The 26,494-nt window shown below is 38.6% G+C and overlaps 1 protein-coding gene and 1 non-coding gene across 2 annotated transcripts in view; one reads left to right on the top strand and one right to left on the bottom strand.

Annotated features, from left to right (window-relative positions):
- Nucleotides 1-11,624: 11,624 nt before the first annotated feature.
- LOC129242910 (uncharacterized) overlaps nt 11,625-26,494 on the bottom strand; it is a 31,461-nt gene continuing 16,591 nt past the window's right edge. The window contains exons 2-3 of the mRNA XM_054879835.1: nt 12,796-13,442; nt 11,625-12,511 (exon numbers count right to left, since the gene is read on the bottom strand). Of these exons, the coding sequence (XP_054735810.1) occupies nt 11,963-12,511; nt 12,796-13,170 (924 nt within the window). The 5' untranslated portion in view covers nt 13,171-13,442 and the 3' untranslated portion in view covers nt 11,625-11,962. The remainder of the gene's footprint in view (nt 12,512-12,795; nt 13,443-26,494) is intronic.
- Trnae-uuc (transfer RNA glutamic acid (anticodon UUC)) lies at nt 14,528-14,599 on the top strand. Its single transcript has one exon. It is a non-coding gene; the product is annotated as a tRNA-Glu (tRNA).

Below are 26,494 nucleotides of genomic sequence, written 5' to 3'. Positions count from 1 at the left end.
AGGAATGAAAACAAGCGAAGCGAAAAATATAGTAAAAATATAATAAAAAGTAAAATAAAAATAAAAAATACCAAAAGAAAAAAATGAAAATTGAAAAGAAAAATAAAACAATTAAATGTGTGAACTATTTTATTTGATTACTGTCTGGGACTATTGTGCTCAACATGAAACATACAGGGTCTTTTCACACATGCGCACATACAGATGAACGTTTAGCAAACGTGCTGTTGAAACGCAGCTGTGCCTTAGAATTCAATCGCCAACTTTGCGAGCGTACAGACGCTACCCAAAATGGATCCGTGCCGCCTGAGTTTAACAACGTCCGACGTCAAATGCGTGCTGCGCCCAAGTAGTTGAACGTAAATTGTATTATAACTTAGTGGGACGCATGCGAAAATCGGACAGGCTTGCATGTGAGTGTGTGTATGTGTGTGCATACAGATGTATGCGTACGAGTGGTATATGCAGATTTAATTATCGCACTAAAACTGGCGATAATGGCGAAAACTAATATGAGAATGACAACAACAGAAATGGAGAAATCGAGAAATAGTTTGATGGACGGACGAATGGGTGGATGGCCGAATATTGCAGCAAATTCATATTTGAGTGCAGATTATGCGACTGTTGGGTTATTTATGAAAATGGCAAATATTTTTTTAATTTAATTCAATTTCAATTCTGCAAACGTGAATAGTTGAAGGTCTCTCGTGCTTTATTATAAGTAAAATTTTTTTGCTTACACGCTGAAACAGTTTTATTTACCATTTTATTATGTTTCTGTTTTTTGCATTCATTTTTGTACCGAAAAGGAAATCGTCTCTGTTGGGCTAGTAAAATGATAGCAACAAGAGGGGTGACTTTAACCCCCTCGTCTATAAATAGCTTTTTCAACATTGTTCTATAACCGGGGTACCCGGGTACCCACCTTACATATATAAAATGCGTATATGCGTATTTTGTGGTACCCACGGTTTTTTTATTGTTAATATATGTACGTATAATCAAGAACTGACGTCATAAAGTACCTGGGTTGTAATGTGACCGCGTCTTTGGCGTCTATTTCATTTAGTAATCGCTGAGTAGTTGAGAAGTGTAAACGATTTCAGTGTGAAAAAACCTAATTCAGACGGAAATGGAAGAACTATCTAATCAAGAATTCGCAAGGTAAACTTATATAAAATTAGTATTTCGGTATAAATTTTCGATTTTGATGAAAGTAAAAAAAATGATCTGTTATGTATTTCATTATTAGATTGAATGCTGTAGAGAGGTGACAGTGAAGAGATACCAGGTGACCGTGATAGCGAAGTCGAGCAAGAGGAAGATGACGACGAGCCTACTGAAGTGGACACATCACATGAATCGGAGCCTGATTTTCTTGTGGCCAAGGACGGTACAAGATGGAATAAAACACCAACTTCCATTCAACGTCAAACTGCTGCTCGAAATATAATTCGCCAGAGATGTGGTCCTCATCGAAGCACGGAGACATTGTCAATCTTGGCCACTTTCGAATTGATTCTCACGAATGAAATGGTTGATATCATTATACAACACACTAACAGGAAAGCAAACATGGAGTACCAGAAGTATAGTGAAGCAAATCCTGAAAAAAACAGTACGTGTGGAAAGATTTGACGCCTACAGAGATGTACGCATTCTTAGAAATTTTCCTCATGAGTGGTGCAAATAATTCAAACGTAGACCATACCACGGACATGTGGAAAGTAAGTGCTTATCCACTATATATAGCAACAATGGGATTCAATCGTTTTTGGAATATTTTACGATTCATTCGTTTTGATCACGCTAACACTAGAGAAGCCCGGATAAGTCATGACAAAGTTGCACCAATACGTGACATTTGAACGATGCTAAACACAAATTTATCACAACTCTACAGACCATCTGGAAGACAAGATTCACGCAATACCTTCCATCGAAACCCGCCAAATATGGAATAAAGGTTTGGTGGATTTGCGACTCCGATACTTCATATCCACTTCATGGACAGATTTATACGGGGAAATCAGCAGAGGGTCGTGAGACGAATCAAGGCGAACGAATAGTGAAGAACTTAGCCGCCGCTTACAGAGGGACCAATAGGAACATCACAATATGTTATAAAGGTGAATTAAGAAAGAGGAGGAAAACACGAAAATCATGCTCAGAATGTAATAAGCCTGTTTGTGACAAGCATTCAAAATCTATTTGTAAATTTCTTGAATGTTTTAATGATAAATAAGTACAGGGTGGCTGATGAATTTTGCTACATTAAGAAACTCAAATAACTGTTTTTTTAGTGTATGGAATTCATTTATTTTTTTTCAAGTTGAAGGTCATTAAATTTTATTAAATGTAGCTTAACTAGTTTTAAAAATAATTGAATTTAAATGCCCCCCATACTCGTTGACACAAGTGCGGCATCTTAGTAAAAAGTTGTTCATTGCCGCTTTGAGAGTTGCGACAGGAATAGCCGCAATTGTTGCCCGAATGGATTGTTTTAGTTCATCCAAATTTGTTGGCTTTGTTTTATAAACTTCTTGTTTACATAAACCCCACAAGAAAAAGTCAGGTGCAGTAAGGTCAGGCGACCTGGGGGGCCAACGAAATTCGGAGTTTCTTGAAATCAGTTTATTGGGAAATTTTCGTCGCAACTCTGTCATAACAGTCTGGGCTATGTGAGACGTTGCCCCATCTTGTTGAAACCACACAGAGTTGAAAGGAATTCTCTTTCGGCGTAGTTCTGGAAAGAAAAATTCTTTCAGCATTTTCAAATAACGGTCTCCAGTAACCGTAACGGTGTGACCATTTTCTTCAAAAAAATAAGGCCCGACAATACAGCGTGAAGAAACCGCACACGACACTGTCACGCGAAGAGGATGCAATTCCGTCTCGTGGAGTATCTGTGGGTTAGAAGTACTCCATATTCGACAATTTTGTTTGTTCACATTGCCGTTTAAATCGAAATGGGCCTCATCAGACATGAAAAGGCAGTTTAACATGTTTTGGTCTTCTTCCACCATTTGCAGGATCTTCAGGAAAAATTCCAAGCGAATCGGCAAGTCTGCTGCATTCAGTTTGTTAACCATTTGAATTTTGTAGGGAAATAAGTCTAAATCTTTGTGCATTATTGTTTGCAAAGACTGTCGGCTGACACCAAGTTGAGCAGATAAGCTTCTTGTTGAAACCCTTGGATTGCTTTGTATAGCTGCAGCTACAGCAGCGATCGTTTCTTCCGTACGAACTGGTGGGTTTCGATGATAAGGCCTTCTTGCGACTGTTTCTTGCTCAGCAAAATTATTCACCAGTCTCATTATGGTCCATCTGCTCGGGGGATCGCCACCAAACATCCGCCTGTACTCTCTCTGTACCAAAACTACGGACTCTAGTGCGTGATAGCGGCGGACTATCCAAATTCTTGTTTGCGTGTCCCAGTTATCCATTTTAAAGATCAATCTGCAAATTAAAACAAAAATGGAACAGATAACTTAAAAAGAAAAAAAGTTATTCAATTTTTTTTTGGTAGCGGCTTTCATCAGCCACCCTGTATTTTTCAAAAAATTTTTTTATCAATAATAATGATTTGTATGTAATTCTAGATACCCTTTCTTCAATTTAAGACTTTCAATATTGATTTTATTACAATTACAGCACGAACAATACACTGGAATCGAGTGGGTACCCGGGTACCTTGGTTATTGAACAAGCGCGTTAATTAGTTTGACCCCCAGGAATCAAATGCTATTTTCATTAAGGGGGGAAGCTGGTCTAGAATTTTGAAAAAATCGAAAAATTTGTTTTGTCTTAAAAGGTGCTTTAGGGTCTTAGAAATAATATACCAAATGAGGGATGCCAGCAGAAATGTCTAAATGCCCAAATTTTTCATACGACGGCAGTGCCTCGCAGGTATGCCCCGAACGCTACTTACAACTTTAAACGCGTTTTTCTCGAAATTACTTTTTTTAAACTGGCCGAAGACATAACTCGAACAAATCTTTACCGATTCTTACGAAATTTTGACAATACATTCGAAATACCTTTCTCCGGAGACGTACGTAGGATTTTTTATTTATATTACATAGTTTTTTTTTTAATCAACAATTTTATGTCGTTCTTTATAGTGAAAATTGTAACTTTTTGTTCAAACGTGCACCATTTCGCGAAAAAACAAAATATCGAAAAAATCCTACGTACGTCTCTTTCTGTTGTTATATAGAAACTAAAAAACTTTTATTTTTTGATCCAGGACAAAAATTAAGGAGTTTACGTCTTCGGCAATGGACCCACTAGAAAAAAAGGCGCCTTAGGAGAACTGCTGGACAGCGGCCATTTTGAAATTAATTCAGACGAAAAATTTTGTATTTGTACCATGAAAGCTATATTATTAAACCTATTTCACAGATTTTCGATTGATTCCTTTGTTGAGTCAAAATAAATTCATAAAATATGCCCATTTTTTGCGCTCTAGACCAGCTTCCCCCCTTAAAAAAAAGTTGAAAGCATAGATCGATGTAAAATTGACCAAATAACGAGGATCTGGGCGGAAACAAATTTTTATCAAGCAGTGTTTGAATTTTACTATCTCAAAGATGGAAAAGGGTACCCGGTTATTGACATAAGGGTTAAATGTAAATATAAAAAAAATATCATGTAAAGATGTGACTCTCTATTCAGACATGCATCTAATTGCGCAATTAAGAAATTTGTGCAAACAAGGCTGTAATGGAGCCCAATCTCCTATGTGAGACCTCCACTAATACGAGGGGTGCCTTTTATATGTCGGGATTAGAGAACAAAAATAAATTTTAATAATCAAAAATCACTTTATTGTTTTTCAAAATATTCTCCATGAAGATCTATACACTTTTGCATGCGTTTGAACCAATTGTCGAAGCACTTTTGCCACTCTGAATGAGGTACCTCCAAAACATGCATTCTGAATGCCGCAACCGCTTCTTCAGGTGTCGAAAAACGTTGACCTCTCAGTTTGTTTTTTACGTACGGGAATAAAAAGAAGTCATTCGGTGCCAAGTCAGGACTATACGGCGGATTAATTCGATGTTTTGGGTGTTCAAAAATGCAGTTGTTTGAGCCGATGTGTGAGAGCTCGCATTGTCCTGGTGAAGAGTGATCCGTCTTTGGCGATTGGTTTTCCTAATTGGAAGACAACTGGCAAACAAATGGTTGTGTACCACTCAGAATTTACTGTTCTGCGTTGTTCTAGTGGTACGGTTGCGACATGTGCAGTTTTTATGAAAAAACAGGCGACCATTTGCTTGGAAGTGCTTCGTGCGCGAACAACTTTTGTTGGATTTGGCTCATCTTGAAACACCCATACAGTCGACTGTTGTTTACTTTCGGGCTCATACGCGTAAATCCATGATTCATCACCTGTCACGATGTCATAGACGTGTTTCGAAGCCCCGCGATCGTATTTTTTGAGCATTTCCTTCGACCAATCGACACGAGCCTTTTTTTGAGCGATTGACAAATGCTTGTGCAATATTGAATGTGTGCTAGTCCAACTAATGCCTAAGATTGTCTCAATCTCACGATAGGTCTCATGACGATCTTGCAATATCAGTTCGCGCACCAATGGTTTTCGGAACAACAACTGATTTTGGACGACCTTCACGAAATTCGTCTTGGAGTGAACTACGACCACGATTGAATTCACCATACCATCGATAAACACTGGTCCTTGATGGAGCTTTTTCGCCAAAAAATGAATTAAGTTCATCTATGCAATGTTGCTGAGTTAATCCTCGTCGAAAGTTGTAAAAAATAATCGTACGAAAATGTTCACGATTTAATTCCATTTTTGGACCGAGATGAATCTTTTAAGTTACTGTAAACAACACAAATAGCGCTGGTATTTCAAAACGTCCTGAGTGCATAAAAAATGTTAAGCTTTGCGATACTTGTCAGTTGCCACATTGCAACACCAGGGTTGCCAAATCCCGAAATATAAAAAGCACATAGGTACTCAATTAACGTGATTTTGGCCAAGTTTAACAATGCGTTTATTTCTAGTGCTAACCCGCGCTTGTTGAAAACACCAAGTGAAGTCAAGTCCTTGTCCACCCGATCTTCGCAACGCAGAGAGGGCCCTCCTCTTCCTATGCTACAACCAGCTGGTACCGCAATGAATACTTTCAGAGCTGAGGCATTTGAACCCATTCGGCTGCGCTATATCTATGCCATCAAAAGATGTTTATTTTTGTTTAATTCATAGCTCATTTTTCCAGTTTTAACGGAAGAGTTGCTTGCTTGCAAAGATACTCCCAAAATTGAAATAACTGCAAAAAAATTAAAAAAAAATGTAAAATTTCTCGTTTTTTTTTTAATTAAGAAACAAATAAAAAACATTTCTTTATTCTTAGCTTTTGGTATCGTGTTACGATTACAAATGAGGCAAAAATTTCGAAAGGGATAAAGAAATGTATACATATTTTTATATTTATATTTGGAACGGATTGAAAGTATTTATAGACACGCTTTGGATAATTTCTCTACTTAGCTTCGCATGCAATACCATTTTCTCAAATCAGGGCGTCTTTGCGCCTCTACGCCCACACTTTCCTTGTTCATCCCTATATGTATGCGCATCTGATTGTAAATACATGTGTGTATGTGTGTGTCTGCCTATTTATTTTTGGCACTTTGCAGAGCTCAGCTGTAGCATCGGTACTCACACATGCACATAAAGACCCACCTAAGCACTTGCGTATACACATACATACATAACCATTTTCCGGCAACAAAGTCAGCTGGTTTTCTCCTTAGCTGGTATCAGCCGGTAAGCACTGCTCCTTTTTTGCAGCAGCTTAGGCATAGCGCATGCGTGTTTTTCAATTGATTTGCTCTCACTTTTTATGTCTATTGACTAGCGAGGGAACAAGTACGAACAAGTACACACAGAACAGCTGTGCTGGATGGAGAAAAGAGTGAGAAAGAAAACGGTTCACGGCATTGATTTTTCAATCTTTTCTTAAATTAGGTTAAATTTTATTCTACTATACTTAAAATTTGGTTAAGCCTTAAAAAATTGCTAAGTAGCGGCTTTTCGGCATTTATTCGCTAGTATCTGTGGAGTCAGGTATGAATGGGATAGGTCCATTTTTAGCGAGTTTTTGTTTGGTGCTCTAATACAAATAATATTTTGTAAAGATTCATTTGGTGCAAGATCAAAAATTCCCCCAGCACGACAAGTGTTTTAATCAAGCACCAAAGCATTGTCAATGTGCTATGGAGTTGGTGCCCTAGACGGCGTTAGTAAAGCTCAATCTTAAATAGTAGTCTGAAGGTACATATGTATGTATGTAGATTCCTGTGCTAAAACTCGGGCTAGCTAAGGCATATTTGCGGTGTCCCTTATCATTTTTTTTTTTCAACAAATGCAGGGACTTACAGTTCTATGCCGCTTCCGAACGGCAGACGGGTTTTTATGAGAAGTTTTTCCATGGCAGAAATACACTCGGAAATTTACCATTGCCGCTACTAGAAAACTATTTTTCTATAATTTGTTGTTACATGCCCGCGGAATTGAATATGTGTACTATCGAGTGGAAGTCATACACCAAGCCACTTGGCTACGGCGGTCGCGCCTTTAGGGTATAAGGTTAAAAAATCTCCCATAGAAACTCGCTTTCTATTTTGGATGGTATGGAACCTTCCATATTCTGAATTCTAATCTTTTTAGTCGTGTAGCAGTCTAATTACGTGATATTAAAAGGTAAAGGGACTTCGTTTATCTAGAAACCAGCACAAACACCGATAACAATGTCAGACTTGAAATTCAGCGGAGAACCTCTGCTGCTAGCAAGTGCTACTGTATGGTAGACTAAGTAGGTAACTGAGTAGTAAAATCCTCTCTCGACGAATAAAACTAACACTCTGTAAGGCTCTCATCATGCTCCTTCTAAAGGGTTACGCAGAAGATTGGACGATGATAATATCCGATTATGACTCCCTTGGAGTATTTGAGAGAAAGATTTTTGGACCATTACACGTAAGCGATGGCGAGTATCGCAGGTAATGGAACAATGAGTTGCTTGTACTTACGACGCAATAGACATAGCACAGCGAATAAAGATCCAGCGGCTACGTTGGCTGAGTCATGTCATCCAAATGAATACAAACGCTCCGGCTCTGAAAGAATTCGACGTGGTACCAGCTGATTGTAGCAGAGGGAGAGGAAGGCCTCCTCTGCGTTGGAAAGATCGGGTGGAGAAGGACTTGGTTTTCCTTTGTGTTTCCACTTGGCGCCGGTTAGCACGAGAAAGAAATGACTGGCGCGCTTTATTGAACTCGGTCAAGGATATGTTTGCATCTGGCGAAGAACAATATTTTCGACGACCCCCAAATACACCTTTCGATCCCATATAAACGAAAAAACAAAACATCAATCTCGGTAAAAAATCAATAATGATGCAATTCGGAGGAAGGAGTTGATCCAATATTTTGGATAAAAAATAAAATGTGTGGGATGGACTATGTGAGAATATTGGTTACTTTTAGGCTTCTCTATTCAAACGAGGAAATGCCCCCTAAGATGAGAGTTTATGCAGGATGACGATTCATCAAAATTAGCAAAGTTTTAAAACAAAAAGTGAATGTCTGATCGCTTTGGGTAGAACTGAAAAGGGTAATCGGGCCTCTCAAAGCAACAAATAGGAAATACGAAATCAAATCCAAAGTCATGGTACTCTGTTTCTGCGGATAAATATGCAAATTTAGCAAATTCAATGCACGAAATATGTGAAGCAGTCATAAAATAAGCAGGACGTGCTACAAAATACTAAATTTATGCTCCATATGCAAGCATTTTTTGTTTGAAAGCCTAATTTTTTGTGGTAAACTTTGAAAGCGAAACATCAAAAAGCCCCTCGATTTTGCTGACCATACGTGCCTTCCTAGGCCATTGACTTCTCCACACTTTTTGCCACTAAGCTCCACCCATGGTGAAAAGTCATGGTGTAAATTGACTCTAAAACTCGTTGAAAATTTTTTATACTGTGGAATATTTGGAAAATAGGCTTTTTTTTTTTTTCTTTTTGTTGGGACAACTAGCAAGTGCAGCACTCAGACATTAATTGAGTCCATTGTACTACACTTGGATTCCCTTTTAATTTTCTTTAAATCTACCGATCGCCGAAGAAATCTGAGTAGATCTTGTGGTGCCAAGGAGCCAAGATGGTCGCTTCTTAACACATCAGTGCCAAAGACCTCAAACCTGATTTGAGTGAAGGCGGGGCAGACACACAGGAAGTGGGCCGCCGTCTCATCCTCCTCTTCACAAGCTGGGCAGAGTACATTGTACAGAAAGTGGCCCGCCATCAGTCCAACCAGCCGTCTGCACTCCCCTCTGCTTAATGACAGAAGGGTTTGCGACAGTCGATCGGACATGACAGTTAACATCAGTTTTGTCCATCTGCAGCCTCTCTCAGCCTGCCAAGCTCGCTTGTGGGTGGTAGTTAACCATTTGCTAACCGTGGCCGTGATGGCCGCAGAAGGGAGTGGCAAAACGGGCTCTGGGCCAAAGAAGTTGGCCTCAGAGCCCATCTTAGCTAAGGAGTCAGAGGTCTCGTTACCCGCGATACCCACGTATCCCGGGACCCATGATAGCATCAGGCTATTATGTCTATTGACATAGTTCAGCCTGGATTTACAGGACTTCACTACCCCTGATGTGGTTGGAGGTCTGTCTAAGGCCATAAGCGCAGCTTGGCTGTCGCTGCAGACACATATAGATCTGCCTCTCCATCGTTTTTCCACAACAAAGTTCATCGCTTCTTGAACTGCATACACCTCCGCTTGAAACACAGATGCATGCATTCTAGGAGCAAAGTGCAGTTTCGTCCCGCTGGATTCCACGTAGACCCCAGAGCCGGAGCCATGCTCGGTCTTGGAGCCATCCGTAAAAATGCGAAAACAGTTTTTGCCGGGCTCATTTTCTGAGTCTCCCCACAACTGAGCCTCTGGTAGCACTACACTGTATCTCTTTTCAAGTACGACTCTTGATGGCATGGAGTCAAGGGGCGTGGAGAGAATCGTTGGATCGTTGTCCATGCCTTCTCTGTGTTCCAATGCCGGACAAGTGCCGTACCAGTTCCCACTGTGTTTCAGTCTGCAGATGGCCTTCAAGGCCTCTCCTCGGATGAAAGCATCAAGTGGTGGTAAACCAATCAGAGCATCTAGTGCCGGGCCTGAAGTAGTCGGAAAAGCTCCGGTGCAACAGATGGCCACAGTGCGTTGTAGTCTCGATAAGGTCCTCCTGACTCCCACTAGGGAGAGTCTACTCATCCAGACCACTGATGCATAGGTGATAATGGGTCTTATCATAACCGTGTAGATCCATAGGACCTTGCTAGGAGAGAGACCCCACGTTTTCCCAAAGACACCTTTGCACTGCCAGAAACAGCGCTTTGGATGCCTTTGTTTCAACGTGTGATTTCCATAGGAGCTTACTATCGAGATTACTCCAAGATATTTAATTTCCTTGGATAGCTGGATTGTGACTCCTTTTAGCTTTGGCAAAGCGAGTCCATCAAGCTTCCTCCTTCTGGTAAAGAGGACAATACCAGTCTTGGCGGGATTTGCAACATCGTCCGCATATGCTTGTGCGTAGGCTCCCGAATCGTTTAAGGTGGTGAGTAGAGGATCGATCCATGCACCAGAGCAATGGAGGCAGCACACCGCCTTGGGGGCAGCCTCTATTATTTATTATTATTTTCTATTTTATTTTCCAAAGGGGTATCTTTCGATAATATCTTATTTATTGACTACCGGTTCGTGCAAATGGGTAAATGCGTAAATAACTTTTTACATTTTATCAAAACCAAATTGTCGCATCTGCGGCAGCATTGCCGCCGGAGCAAACAAGTCTGCCCGTACAGATACCATAGCCAGTTATGCGATAACAAATCACAGTGAGGTGAGAACGAATTATCTGGATCCAGAGTACGTCAGGATAATGAAAATGTTCACTCAAAAAACAATAATAATAATTAAATATTTTTCAATTTAGTCCCGATTTACACAGTGAAACATTTTGTTCGTGGGAGAAGGACGGAGAAAGGTTTTTGTTACCCGTACTGGCGACACGTTTTGTGGTTCTATTTATTTGTATTGTAAAACTTATATTTGGCAAATTGTCGAAAACCATTTTGCTCGTGTGACCGCGAATGAAACATCAAGCAAGAATTTCCAGCGTCTGTCTTCCAGATGTCTCTGTGCGTAAATGGGGACTTACTAACGGCTTAAATATGCATGTCGTATGTGCACTGCATGCATAAATAAGTTAATGCATACATATGTATGCATGTATGCAAATATTGACGATTTTTACCTACAAATTTTATTTTCCTTTCTTTATCTGCTCATCTTACAACCACCAGAAAGAATAACAGAGGAAGAATATATGAATAAGGAAATTTAATATATTAAAAAATATTTTTGGCAAATATTAATAAAAAAATAATTAAAAAGACGAATAAGAAAAATTAATAGCAAACATTTATAGGAAATTATCATAAAAAATATTTTAAAAGAAGAATAAGAAAAATTGATAAAAATTATTTTTATATATTTAGTAAATATTAAAAATCACCAGAAAGAATAACAAAGTAAAAAACTATTAATAAAAATAAATTTATATTGGCTTATAACGAAAAAGGACAAAACGAACAGTGCGGGTATTACTCGTTCATACATATCTACATATGTACGCATGATGTATGTGTTCTCGTATTTCTAAATCTACTCACTTAACAACTAAACTGTCCAGTTATGCGCATCTGAAATTCTCATATAAAATATTATATTATATTTCCTAATGATATTTGCTTCTAGGTATTCTGAATTAATTAAAGTAAGCTTCGATGTCCTTCTACAGAATACCAAATATACGCCAAAACAAAAAGTATACCTATAAAATGAAATCATATAATTTCTCTCAGTAAAGACCACCCCCATCCACTTTGGTTATAAAATCAGTCGCCAACTCCTCATTGATCGCTTCCATTATGCGATGATCATCCAGGAAATTGTGGCTCATTTCACGCTCCAGAGCTTTGTATGAGTCGGCATGTAAACGGCCCAATGCGCCCTGGTACAACACTTCCATTATGGCCTTATTGGCGTACAGCTGCTGATTGCGGTCCAAACGATGATAGAGCGCAACCCAACTAGCTCCCAAAGTTTGTGCTTCCAGCGATAGGGCCCAAGGCGTGGAGGCGAGTGTTGTGTATGAGGTGTCGGATGTAGTGGCAAACTGTGTTTCAGCACTGGTATCTTGCGACCGCGTGACGTTGGCATTGGCGTACAATGTTGTTGGGAGTGCGGTGGGTTGCTGGTTTTGTTGTTGTTGTTGTGCCGCTGATGATGATGTTGAGGATTTATCACAGCTATCTTCTTCAGAGTCCGAGGTAGTCGATGAATCTCTTCGGACGACTTTCTTCGAAAGTTTATTAATGGAATTTGGTTTACGGCCACGTCTTTCCACCTGTTGGAGAGTTCAAAAATATGCAATGCCAATAAGAGCTAAGAATAATAGAATACAAGATTGCGCCGTAGAATAGGCGTGACGTCAGTACAGGAAATAAACAAACGAAAACAGAAGAAGAAGAAATATTTGCACACAAAGGTTTGTTTATTTTCCGCACTGACCTCGCACAATTGCCAGATGTCGCCGATCACAAGTTAGCGGTTTGCGGATGGCGTCACCTTTATATTATTTTTATTGTATGTAAAAACTGCCGCGTATGTATTAAAATTAGCTTGACTTACTTTGCCTTCGCGCGCATCACGTTCCAAATCAATGTCGAGCACATTATCAAGAAATTGCATCTCTTTGAAGTAAAACAAAGTTGGTCTATACAAGTCGTCACCTTTCATTTTGCTATCCTGTATGCGCCGCAATTCACGCCTGTAGCAGGACCTCAAGCCGTTGATGCGCCGTTTCACATAGTCCACTTGCACGTCTGGATCTATTTCGCGTAGCTTATCGCGCAGCTTAACGTAGGCTTCGCGCTTGAGGTAAGGCTTTTTGTAAGCCATACTTCTTGTATCCCAAAGAGCTGGCGAATTCTCATAGATTTTTATGAATTCCTTCCAGAAATGCACGCCGCCACCGAGACATGAAACACTTTGCAGTTCGGACATATTCCGTTCAATTGGTTTAAGCTTATCTTTACACTCGGACCGTAAAACTTGTACTAAAGTCTGTGATAAGACGTGCTACAAGTTGTCAGACACGTTTGATGACATGCTCAGCGAACATCGCCATTGGCGTTGCCACCTGATGAGCATTTTGTGATAAGAAAAAATTATTCATACAAATGTGATGGCTGAGGGGAAGGAAAAGTAAGTTGCTACTTGCCGATGTGCTTGTCTAAAAAAAGTTTTTATACATTTTTTATCAAGAATATTGTTTTCTGAAAACGAGTATTAACAACAAAATTTGTTGAAAAGATTAATAAAACATCTATTTAGCAAAATTATTATTTTCAAATTTTAATATTTTTTTTTATATTAAAAACAATGTTTTATAAAAAATTATTAAAAAAGATAAATTGGAAAAACTAAAAAAAAATTGTTTGCCAAATATTAATAAAAAAAATATTTAAAAATAAGGTTAAGAATTAATAAAAATGTATTTAGTAAATATTAAAAAATTACGAATAATTTATAAAAAAAGTTTTATTTTTATTTGTATATTAATCAATAATATTTCATACTTAAAATAACGTTTTAGAGAAAATATTTAAAAATTTGTAAAAAAATGTTAACAAAGAGGAATCAAAAAATTAATACAAATTATTTTCATTTTTATATTTATTAAAAAAAAATTGATATTAATGAATGATATTTGATACTTAAACGAAATGTTTTACAATAAATATTTAAAAATTATTAAAAAATATTAAAAAAAGTTCAATAAGAAAAATTAATAAAAATATTTATAGCAAATATTAATAAAAAATGTTATATATTTTTTAATTTAATATTAATAAAAAATGTCACATAAAATATGTTTAAAAAATATGAAAATATATTAAAACATAATTTTCTCAAATATTTTTTTATTAGTTAAAAAGACTAAAAAAAAATTGAAACATAGTTTTTCTAGTAAAAGTCGAAATAATGCTTTCCTAAAATATTTTGTATTCCTTTTTCTTTTCAAGTATTTGACTTTATCCAAAAATATTATACGTAAATTTGTGTTTTCTTGATTTTTTTTTATGTGACAGTTTTTGAAAATTTTTATTTTTATTCTCGGTGGTATTTATAAAATTGTCTGTTGTTAAATTTGTTAACACTTTTCATAGTGTAATGCTTTCTGTTGTTATTTTATTACCTTAATTTTTATTCGTAGCCGCATGATTCATATTTTCCAAGTGGAATTTATTTTATTTTTTTCCCCCCTTCAAGGTGTGCCTTGAATATTTGCAAAATATTTGCGCAAATATTCGATTGTTTTTTTTTATCTAATACACGAAAATAAGGTAGTTTCTGCATATCCCATATGGTCTAGTGGCTAGGATATCTGGCTTTCACCCAGAAGGCCCGGGTTCGATTCCCGGTATGGGAAGCTTTTTTTTGATGAATTTTCATATCATTGTAAGAAACATACAAATACATTTTCGTTACTTAAAATTTTGAAATTTAAAATATCCAAATATATTTTTGTTCCCTAAAAAGTTGCAAAATTTCGAGACCACTTCATTCCACTATCCATCAGGCCACATTGATTTCTCGTTTTTTAATTTAATATTTTTCCACACATTCCACAAAAATTGCTCATACTTGAAAATTTCTTCAAACCGATCGAACTACAATAGATTAAAATTATTTCAAATTGTATATGTGCCTATGTATGTATGGATGTGAACATACATACTTATAATACTTATACATGTACATACATATATCCTCTCTCAAACATGTTGGATGCTTGGATTTTTATTATGGAGCCTTGGGCCTATCGTTCGCACTATTTAACTGATAACAGTATTGTCTATACACACACACAAATGCATTCATCCATAATATTTTCAAAAATATTATCTGCTGTGTGATGCTTCCACGAAAGTATCGATATGTACGTACATATGTACATACATACATACCAATATTTGAAGTCAAGAGGTCCGAACAAGCAAATGCGATCCTGATAAGGTAATCTGTCGAGCTCGGTAGTAATCGTTATTGTTATGGATGCTCATATTTTTATTTGTTTATCTCTTTGCATTAGCAGATAGTACCTACTCATAAGGGTTGACACTTTTTGTCCGAAAAAATGTCGGAATGCAACCCAGCAGTAATTTTTAAGAGGGTCTTTACGTGCAATAGTTGAAGCTGCCTTCGAGTACTCCGATAGGTGCTGTGCTCCTGGATATTGGGGTTCCTGAAAATTAGTAATGCCAGCGAATAGCGTGCGAGCTTTAGACAAAGCGTTTTTAAGAAGAGTTTAAGCTAGAAACTTGGCTGGTCGTTTGCTATTAGGAGGATGCTATTTTTGCATAATTTTTTGTAGTTTAAGAAGGCGTGTGAATTGGTGGTTAGTATCGTGCGGGATACCTTCACATACCGGACACATATTGAGAATGTCAAAGCCGTTTCCGGGTAGGTAGGAGTTTAACCAAAGTTACGCGTTTAATGTATGTTTATATACTGTCCGGTCCAGTAGTTGCAGTCATGTTTGGTGCTTCATCACGTCGGTGTAGTCGAAGACTAGTCATCAGAAAGCATACCGCGGCTGTCTTTGACAGGTGTGCAGCTTTGTTCACCACGAATCACTAGTACCAGGCGACCAAACGAGCGCAGTGCAATTTAGTACCGACCAGCAAATTACTTTAAATGTCGCCAACAACATTTCTTTGCCTTTGCCGCTAGTATTGCTAGCGATTTGAAGACCTTGTTGCAGTCTCGAACCCTAGTGGCAATAGTGGTTATATGCGCCGAGAAGGAGAACAAACTGTCAAAGGTTACACCCAAAATTTTGGGTTTATTAATGGTCGGTATTGGTGTGTCATCGAATTTTACCTTTAACTGCAGTTTAACCTCCTTATTCCAGGTGTTAAAAAGAGTCGCCGTAGATTTAGTGGGGGAGAAGCTGGAGATTTCTCGCAGTGGAAAAGCGAGAAAGACTGGCGAGATAAACGTTCACTTTGGAATACAAGTCATTGATGTCATTGCCGGATGCCAGTTGTCAGCAGAGGATACCAGTGAAACTCCTCTGCTGGTTAGGGGAGCTTCGAGATGTAGAAGTTGAAAAGCATGGGTGAAAGGGCAGCATTGTGCGGCACACGTTGCTTTATTCTCTTTGTTTTGAGCTGTGGTTTCGAAAAATGACAGACGATTACCGACCACACAAATAGTTCGCGGACCACCTCTTCAGTCCGGGCGGGAGAGTCGACTGTTGGACTGTGGTTGAACTGTGCACTCTACCGAAGCCATGTGTGTCTGGGGCCAGGTGTTTCGTGTAGAATGGGAGTTGGAGGGCCTGAAGTGTCTTCACTATTGGGTAAAAGAGAGTTATCGGAGGAGAAAACTCATCTTGGTTGGGGTGTTTCACAGGTTTCAATAGTGATACTACTCTCCTTGATTTGCACTTGCCAGAAATTATGAGACTGGTCAGAGACAGATTGGGAACTTTTATGAGATCAATGGGCAAAGGATTTCAGCATCAACATGACATTTGAAGCTTTCGCAATTGCTTGTCAGTTTGTGCAGCCGTCTGGTGACACAACGCGTGGACCTATCAACTGGGGGATGCAAAATGAATTGCCGGCTGAGAAAGCTCGCACATCTCTTCGGATCCGATGAAGTATAACTTGAAGGTGTTTGCCATCCGGTCGTTTTGCCTCGTCGGGTTGGACAAAGACTTACGGTGAGCCAGTGCTTGCTCACACCGGAGATGAAGTTGGTTCTACTGTTTAAATAAGAGTAAATCTTTAAGCATTAACACCGCAAAATGCCACTATACTCCTTTCAACTTTAACTTTTCTTAAATGTGCTCAAGGCCATAGTGCACGCATACATACCCACAACTGCAATGAAATCTCTTCTTCGCTAGTACATAACTACAATAAGTAATTGCTTAACCCGCCTTCTTAGCAGCTGCATAATTCAGTAGTGCACTACCTGGCATCCTATTAATCAGTACTAAGTAGTTTGAAGAGACGCTGCTCATTAAAAATTGTATAATATAGTCACAAGACTGCCGCCAGAATACGCGTTTCAGGGGTACCATAACATTTAATATTCGTTTAATGGCCACACTGGGCGCCATATACGCACATACGCACTATTCTGCTATTTAGTTAAGGAGATTAACTAATAAATAATGCATCCGAAATAGGGAATGGCGACTAGTAGTACAATGAAGGTGAAGTGCAGACACGCCTAGCAACACAAGACAGGATTTGGCTGAGTGTAGCTGCCACTAAACGTCTTTTGTTCCGAACAATTACTACAGACACTTTACCTGACAATAGAGTTTATTGGCATACATTTTTCCCAATCGATTATTATTAGCAAATACCACTCACAGTGTCGACACAGTTAACCGTAGCCAAAAAGAGATTTCGGCGAGCGGATTGCTTGGGACTAATTGTTCTTTAATTACCCGTACCTTCGCGCAACACACCTACACACATGCATACATACATATGTACATAAATATGTATGAATATGTCTATTTAGGCGAGGCGGACAGACGGTATTTAAATGTGACTTTTCAGATTTTCACACTGGCTAGACGTCTGCCAGGCATAACATCTGGAACTAAGAAACCAGCAGGCTTGGAGGTGAGACCAGCACAGTCGCCGTCTCAATGCTCGTGATAATGCCTGTGCAGGATCTGCTGCATGCGTTCAAATACTTCCAACTAGAGTAGAATTTTCGTCAGGTCCGCGTTGCTATGCGGCCATTTGCGGTTCATCAGCGGCTGTTGTTAATGGGTGCGTGGCTGGCTAGTAATAGAGTTCGTTGCGACTGAGGGATAATGTGGCAACAGCCTTCATTAATTTCCACTCCAAAAGCGTTGCATAATCAAAGGTGAAGTTGTTTTATTTTTTCTATTTTTTTTCGTTCCGTGTGTTCACACTCAACTGGCTGCTCATTTCATAATTCTATGAAAAAACAATTCTGAAATTACTAAAGTGTTTAGCTTTGTAAGGCAGCAGGCAGCCTGCAGTGGCAGCGTGTAGGACTTGTACTTGTAAATATGTACGTATGTATGTATGTACATATGTCTGTATATTGTACGTGACACGCGGTGCACAGATATGCATATGACGTGCAGACACAGTACCTTGTCATATTTATTCTTGCATGTAAATATGTGCATACCCATATCCATATGTATGTATGTATGTATGCAGTCAAGTACGTGACCATTTTCTTGCCTCGCCGTGTTTACTTTGCTACCGGAATTTTCGATTTGTTTTCCCTGCGTGGAATAGGTAACTACGAGTTTACCGGTAATTTTAATCGGATTAGTGACGGTATTAAGTTGTGAAGCATGAAATCGCGCTTACATATGTGCAGGCATATATACAGGGTGCGCACGCTATTTGAGAACAATGTATTGACATTTATTTTGAACAAAATTTAATGAAACTTCACGAATTTTTTAGGCAACAGTAACTTATTTTACATCTATAAAACCATTCAATAAAATTTCCATAAGCTGCAATAACCTCTTTCTTCAGAAAAGAAATGGTGTTAGGAGGTTGCATTTTGGTTTGACGCTCAACTGGAGGATGAGGTGGAATTATCTCAGCACCTTCTCTGGCGGGCAGGCATCTTGGCTCTTACTTCTTTGCCACGCCTGCTGATATACCAGGCGCTGACATTAAAAATCTGATGAATTTCATCAGCAGCACAAAGCGGTTGACGCAAACATAGTCATCGTTCGTAATCCGCACTTCCTAACCATCCCACCACCACCTCTCCCCGTCCTCTCCCTGCAACCCATCGGTGTTTCCCTTTCCCTTTCACCTCCCCTCCTTCATAATGGTATCACAAAGGACGAATCTTTCTTCGTCCAAATGTGCTCACTCCCTGGGTAACCATACCAACCTAACCTGGTTTCACGCTCAACTGCGCCCCAAACACAGTAATCCAGGAGACTAAGCTCTGGTGTCATAGGCGATCATAACCTCGGTGTTATTTCATCATGAAAATTTTCAGCCGCGCAATCTCGGGGCGCACCCTGTATACTTTCATATGTGCATATCTCACGCACATCTCAAGTGCGGATTCTTGAACATACATAAATGCGGCAAATGCACGCATGAATGGGAAACCGTCACACATGTGTACATATATGCGTAAATAATAAGCCAGAAACGCCCTACTTTGGCAACAATATTGACTTTTTGAAGAAGTTCTCGGAAGTTTGTCCGAGTTCTCTCTGCAGTTTTCAAAAGGGTAGTGAAAGGGTTATAATATGGAAAGATTCTGGGGAAGTTCAATTGGTCCAGTTAGGTAGAAACGTTAGTAAGAATGGGCTAAAAACTTGATTTGCAAATATTTCGATGCTCCACATAAAATTTATCAAAATATTATAAAATTTAATTTTTTTTTAATTTGGGCGTTTGTACTGTGAAATCAATTTGAGTTTAGAGGTAAGCCTGTTTGCTTATATAAATATAATATACACATAAATGTATATATACTGTGGTCAAAAAGTAAGGTGAATTTGGTTGTAAAATGCAAAACCTTTATTTATTCTTGTAAATCAATTTCATCCCCTTCAAAATAGTCCCCTCTCGATGAAATACACTTATGCCAACGATTTTTCCAATCCCCGAAACATGCCAAATAGTCCATTTCCGGTATAGCCATCAGCACCTTCTTCGATTCAGCTTTTATCTCCTCAATCGACTCGAAACGCGTTCGCCGGAGTGGTCTCTTGAGTTTTGGGAATAGCCAGAAGTCACACGGAGCCAAATCAGGCGAATACGGTGGTTACGGAACGATATGCGTGGAATTTTTGGCGAAATGGTCACGAAGAATGAGTGCAATGTGAGACGGTGCATTATCGTGATGCAAAAACCAAGAGTTGTTGGCCCATAATTCTGGTATTTTTAGACGAATTGCTTCACGTTAAGTTTGGCCAGGTGGAAAGAATTCATAGTGCACCACACCACGAAAATCGAAAAAAACTGTCATCATGAACTTTATTTTTGAACGACTTTGACGTGCTCTTTTCGGTCTGGCCTCGCCTTTAGTACGATATTCGCTTGATTGGTCGGTTGTTTTAGGGTCGTAAGCATAAATCCAAGTCTCATCTCCCGTAATGATGCATTTGAGCTTGTCCTGATAGTCTGAACGCATTGTTTCACACACATGAACGCGACGACTTTTTTCCAAGAAATTGAGAGTTTTCGGTACCAAACGAGATTTGACTTTTCGTAGGCCCAAATGGAATTTCAAAATGGTTTTCACAGATCCTTCTGATATTCCGATCATATCAGTAAGGTCTTTAACAGTCAACCGACGATTTTTGAGCACTAACTCCTTCACTTTATTGACGTGTTGGTCATCTGTTGACGTCGATGGTCGTCCGGAGCGCTCCAAGTCATCAACACGTTCTCGACCCGCTTTGAAGTCTTTGTACCACTTATAAACATTTTTCTGCGACATGGTCGAATCACCAAATGCCTTCTGCAACATGCTAAACGTTTCCGCAGCCGAGATTTCTTTCCGCAAACAAAATTTGATGGCACTTTTCTGCTCAATCAAATCAGACATTGTAAAAATCGAAAAATGCACTCTTGGTTGTTTGGTAAACACAAGCGTAAATATATTAGTGATAATGACATTCACATGAAAGTTGGCCCAGATGTTATTAACAGTGCTGCCAACTCATGAAAAAAATAACTAGAGCGAAGTTTTAATCCCGCGAAGTTTGACAAATAAATTCCCCTTACTTTTTGCCCACAGTAGTATGTATTATACTACAACAAAAACGATATACTTGACTCATAGTTTCACACTTTGTACAACATTTAAAAAAAAATTAGTAAATTTTCAATGAAATTGCAATCCTTCAAGTCAGAATTTTTTAAAAACATTTGGGTATGCCATTCGATTTTGGCTAAAATTACTGAACAAGTGACAAATTGGCTCAAAATTTGCATTGATTTTTTATACATTTTCTTTTTGTTGACAGTGGAAAAAAATGCATTCCATTATTACAACCACCTCTGAAATACTACAACAACACTATCTGAAATACTCCTATAATTTTTTTGTCTCTGGCTATTCAAAGACTACAAACTGCTTCCGAACCCACAAAAATAGCGTATGAGACAAGCTTTGAGCCATCAATAAAGAATCGGAAGCAGTTTTTTCGATTGCAGTACTAAATAACCTATTAAAAGTATGATTCATCCAAACAATAGTCAACAGGATTCGTTGAACCCAGACAAGCTGAATCCTTTCAGTCGACGTTCTATAACTCCCTCAAGCGGTGGAACCTTGGTCTCCCTCAATAACTTTGACCAAGATTCTCGATCCATTTCAGACAACCTCCAGTTTTGCAGTCCAAAGATCTTGGCGTCATCATTAACTGTATCAGTTCAAGTTTTCCTTGGCCGAACCCTTTTATAAGTCACATGCCTCTTTGTTGCACCATCGTTTGGATCCATCCTCGGAACATGTTCAGCCCACTTAACAGGCGAAGTCATCATAGGCGTCATCATCTTCACACTTAAATTCAACTTTATCAACAGCGCATTTTCACAATCGCATGTAACTATCGCGTCTAATAACCTTTGTTGATTTCTATAGGTCTGATTAGTCGCATGATCGTAAAAAAACTTGCATCACCTGTTCATATAAATAGAAGCCGTAAAATTTCTAATAACTTTGCTAGGTCCTCTGCATTTGCAAGGGACGTGGCCTTTTCGCATTGAACAGAATGCGCTGCATATATTAGCTCAATACACTCACATATATACATACACATACATGCATACGTTTTTAATTATTAACTCAATACCCAACAGTAAATTGGACTGCCACAAAGTTGACGTAGACTTAGCAGCGTTTTAAGAAGCCTTCAAGCCCTTTCTTATTACTTTTCTAAGGCGTATTTTCGATTGCCAAATACCTGGCGTTGATTAAAATGTTAAATAAATATTAAGTCCAAACTAACTGAGCTGTGAGATCGAATTCTTTGTCAATAGTTTGCAACCACTTGGCACCAGTTTGTTTAACGCCTCGAACTGGGTAGTAGAAAACTGTCACCTCCCGCATTGTACGGCAGGTTACGCGCACAAGAAAATATACTCACTGATAAAGCTTTGACTAAAATGGAGGTGTGTTCCTGCAGGCCTGTCCCAACAATGCGTTTAGTATTATAAAGTCTTGCATGCATACACATACACACATACAAACGTACATGTGCAATACTCATAATTAACATTTGTTTAATCAGCTGTGCGCTTTGGGTATTTCAAAAACAAAAAAATTATATTTAGATGTTGTTGGGCTCACAATAGCTTTCCATTTGTCTAGCCTCCGGAATGTATGTATGTACATAATATACATACATACATATGCGAATATTTACTAGTCTATAATTTTGTATAATGAAAATGTTAATGACTAAGCTATCACCTTGCTGCGATGAGTAAGGGTGAGTATGGGAGACCTTGAAGTTTGCTGTTAAAGCCGCCGCCTATTGTCAGTTTCATTCAACGCATAATTGTGAGTCCGTGTGACTCAAAGCAAATTCTATTGCAAATATGTACAAGTGGAAGGAGAGAGAACGTGCACAAATCGTGTGCAAACGCACATGCACTCATACGTACGTTCATACATACATACATACACATGTACCTACATATACATGTGTTTATACGCATCTAAGGGATATTTTGACCTAGCAACAGCAAGAAATTACTTCAAATGTCGCTCTCTGAAGGCGTGACGAATCGCTTGGAAATCGCTTCATAATGGTGAAATTTTTGCGGTTAAAAATATTTGACTTCTGCAGCACCGACGCTGTTTTACTATGCAAGTATGAATTTCTTGGAATTGTGAAATTGTTTGGTAACAGCGAGACTGCCTTTGCGAAGGTTATGGAAGAATTAATGGCCATCTTTTTACTTTTTCTTTGATTTAGCGTTATGATCTAAGCAATTACTGAAAGTTAACTCAATTATTTAAAAGAGCTCTAGAATTTAATATACAATAATAAAATAAGTTAGAAAGCAGCATTTCAGGGCAGATTTCACTACACTTTCTTAGTTGCATGGATTTCACCATAAGAATTCTTTGAAAGAATGAAGCCGCTTGGAATTTTTATTCTTTTTTAACTTTATTTTTTCATTATTATTTTGATTACAGAATTTATACTAATAAAATAAGTTAGGAAGAAACATTTTAGAGCAGATTTCACTACTCTTTCGTAGTTTAATGGAAATTTTAAAAATCCTTTGAAAGGCTGAAGCTCCATAGGAATTTTTTTATTATATTTTTTTAATATTATTATTATTTTTATTACTACAGCCTTTAAGGCATAACTCAAAGTAAATTTAATGTAATATAACATAAATACAGTAGGTTCTGTTTTTATGCGGCTTTTTTTTATGCGATTTTGAAATAGTGCGGTTTTTTTTTAAATTACAAAATGCATGTCGACCTATCAGGAATTGTACATATAAACAAGATTCTAAACCAGGTAAGCAAAAACTCATCACAGATTACATCAGAAATGCTAACCCTACAAGTATGGAAGATATATAAAGATATAATTTTCAAAGATACAATATTTTGTTTATGCGATTTTATTTAATTATTTCAGATTCATGCGGTCTATGGAACGTACCTATAGTAATAATATGGGACTAGTGCCCTTTTTTATGCGATTTTATTACATTATTTCAGATTTATGCGGTTTTAGCATTTGAAACGTATCTATAGTTTTACTATAGAACTAGTAGCTTTTTTTATGCTGTTTTTTTTTTATGCTGTTTCTTGCGGAACGTATCTACCGCATAAAAACAGAACCTACTGTACTACATTTTCAATGTTGTACAGCATAAAAATAGTTTTTCTTTAAAATCGACATTTTCATTTTTTTCCCAGTACATTTTTTGTATGATAAATTTGACAGCCTACGCATTCTAAAGACTTTTTTCAAACGCCGTTCTTACTCTAGGCAGTCTTATGATTTGGCTACTTCTAGCAAGCACTTTTTAATATTATTAATGTAGCTTGTAAACAATATCGGAGCCAATACTGAGCCTTGCGGTAGACCAACTTTCACATCAACCAATTATCGTCCTCTGTCAGGCAGAATATCAAGCTGTGAAAGGTTACTATGACTGCAATTAAATAAAAAAAGACAAAGGAACTACTTAGCCTTTCAAGAGAGGATATCTCGAAAGTCGTGGCTTGTGTAACCGGTCATTCGCTAATTGGCAAGCATTCCTTGGGGTTAGGAGTTTTCTCCCACTAATATTTTAGAAGTTGTAGAGATGAGGGAGAGGAAGAAACAGTAGTTTCTGAGAAACATTGCTAGAGTGGGCCAGGAAGGTTCTGCGTGGGGCGGAAGAAGGCAGAGGAAAAGGAGTAAGTGCGCCACATGTGGATTCGGGGGTAAAGAGACAGCGATCCCGGAAGGAGGACGTTTCCCTCGAAAAGAGACCCAGGACTGATGGTGGCCTGCTCAAATCATGTAGCGAAGTCGCTAAACAGGCAAGCTTGAAGTCATAGACAGCGGTAGGGAGGACGGCCCCATTTCCAGGGAGGAATGGAAGAGAGTAGCGCCCGCAATCTCCGCCGTTTTCTTGAGAGTAGCAAGCGAAACTCTGAACCCCCCCTCCCCCCGTGCTGTGAGTGTGCCGGATGGCACTATGGCCCCTTTAAAAGAACCATTTGCGCTGACGAACGGGTCAGGTGGGAGAGGTATGGAAGGGAGCTAAGCTGAAGGCGGTAGACAAAAAGGATCTACCTATGTGTCCGCGAGCACGTGTCTGGCTCCCTTCCGAACTCTCTACTTCAGAGGAAATAGAAGAAATCCTCCGATACTGCAACCCAAAACTTACCGCTCACAATTGGAAGGCGGTTAAGGTGGAGAGGACTGAGGGATCTTATCGGCAAGCGCTGATTCTGCTGAATGCGGAGTCTCGCATTCCTCTCGCTGAAACAAAGGGATTTACAAGCTATGGTTTCGAAAAGGTAGTCCCTAAGGTCTACCAAAGCGGTGCCAGAGCTGATGTCTCTGCACATCCGCAGGTGCTGGAGGAAGAGGGGCCCACAGTTGAAGAAGCACCTGTGGACATGGAGATAGACTCCGTCACGTTGGAGGCTGGCAGTGCTGGTGACGTCCCCTCACGACCAGTGTCCGTCATAAGCATCAGGTCATTCTTCGACAGGGCGGAAAAGGAGAGGCTTCGGGCCTCGGAGAGTGAGGACACCGACCTTGGGGCTCTGCACTGGGGCTCAGCACTCTAAGGTGGCGTCCCCGAATCTACTGCTCCACCTTGAACAAGGCGTTTATTGTAGGGACGGACGCAAACTCCCACCATACCTGTTGGGGAAGTTCCAACATAAATGCAAGAGGTGAGTCGCTTTTAGATTTTATTTTAAACGAAGATTTTTTTATTTGCAACAGGAGTAGTGACTCCACTTTCATTACTGCAACCAGGCAAGAGGTGCTGGATCTTACTCTGGCCTCCTTATCACTGTTACACCGAATTTCCAATTAGAGGGTGCTTAACACCCATTCCTTCTCGGATCACAGGTATATTCAATTTTTTCTCACTGAAGTCAAATAGTTGTTGGTCGAAAGAAAACAAAAAAGCGTGTTGTATAGGATTTCTAAGTACTTTTCGATAAAAGAAATAATATACCAAACATATAAAGCGAACAAATTTACCAAAAAAATACCAAAAAAGTAATCAAAAAAAGTAAAAAAAATATCAAACAAGTTTTCTTTTTACTTAAAATTATTAAAAAAATCTTAAATTAAAATTTTTCGAATATTTTTAATTATGCTCAAATAAAAGACTTTGAATTGTAAATCAAAAAAAAATGTATGTCGAGAAGATAAAAAATAGACGTGTTTATTTTTTTTAATTAACATTATTTAAAAAAAAAACTTGAAGTAAAATTGTCCAATTTTTTATGTAAAGATAAGATTTTATGACTGAATTTTGACCCCTAACGCCCTTTTCCGCCCGTGGCGCCGTGGCGGTCAACGATCAATGTGCAGTTTATAGAAAAAACCAAGAACTCTGCTGTAAATTATCTCTTTCAACTTCCGTGTAATTGTAATTGTGTATATAGACTTAAATTTTTAACTAGTAAATTTTCAATTGGTCAAAAAAATATCAAATGATGAGTCCGGCCGACTTGAACACTGCAATATAAAGAATGATATTGAGATTGATTGTGAATCAAATTGGACTTTGCAAAGAGGGGTATTGATGGATCCCACCAACACTTCCAAGCTACAGTT

The sequence above is a fragment of the Anastrepha obliqua genome, chromosome 3, assembly GCF_027943255.1.
Source record: "Anastrepha obliqua isolate idAnaObli1 chromosome 3, idAnaObli1_1.0, whole genome shotgun sequence".
In the NCBI taxonomy this organism is placed as follows: Eukaryota; Metazoa; Arthropoda; class Insecta; order Diptera; family Tephritidae; genus Anastrepha; species Anastrepha obliqua.
This window is presented reverse-complemented; position numbering and strand designations above follow the sequence as displayed.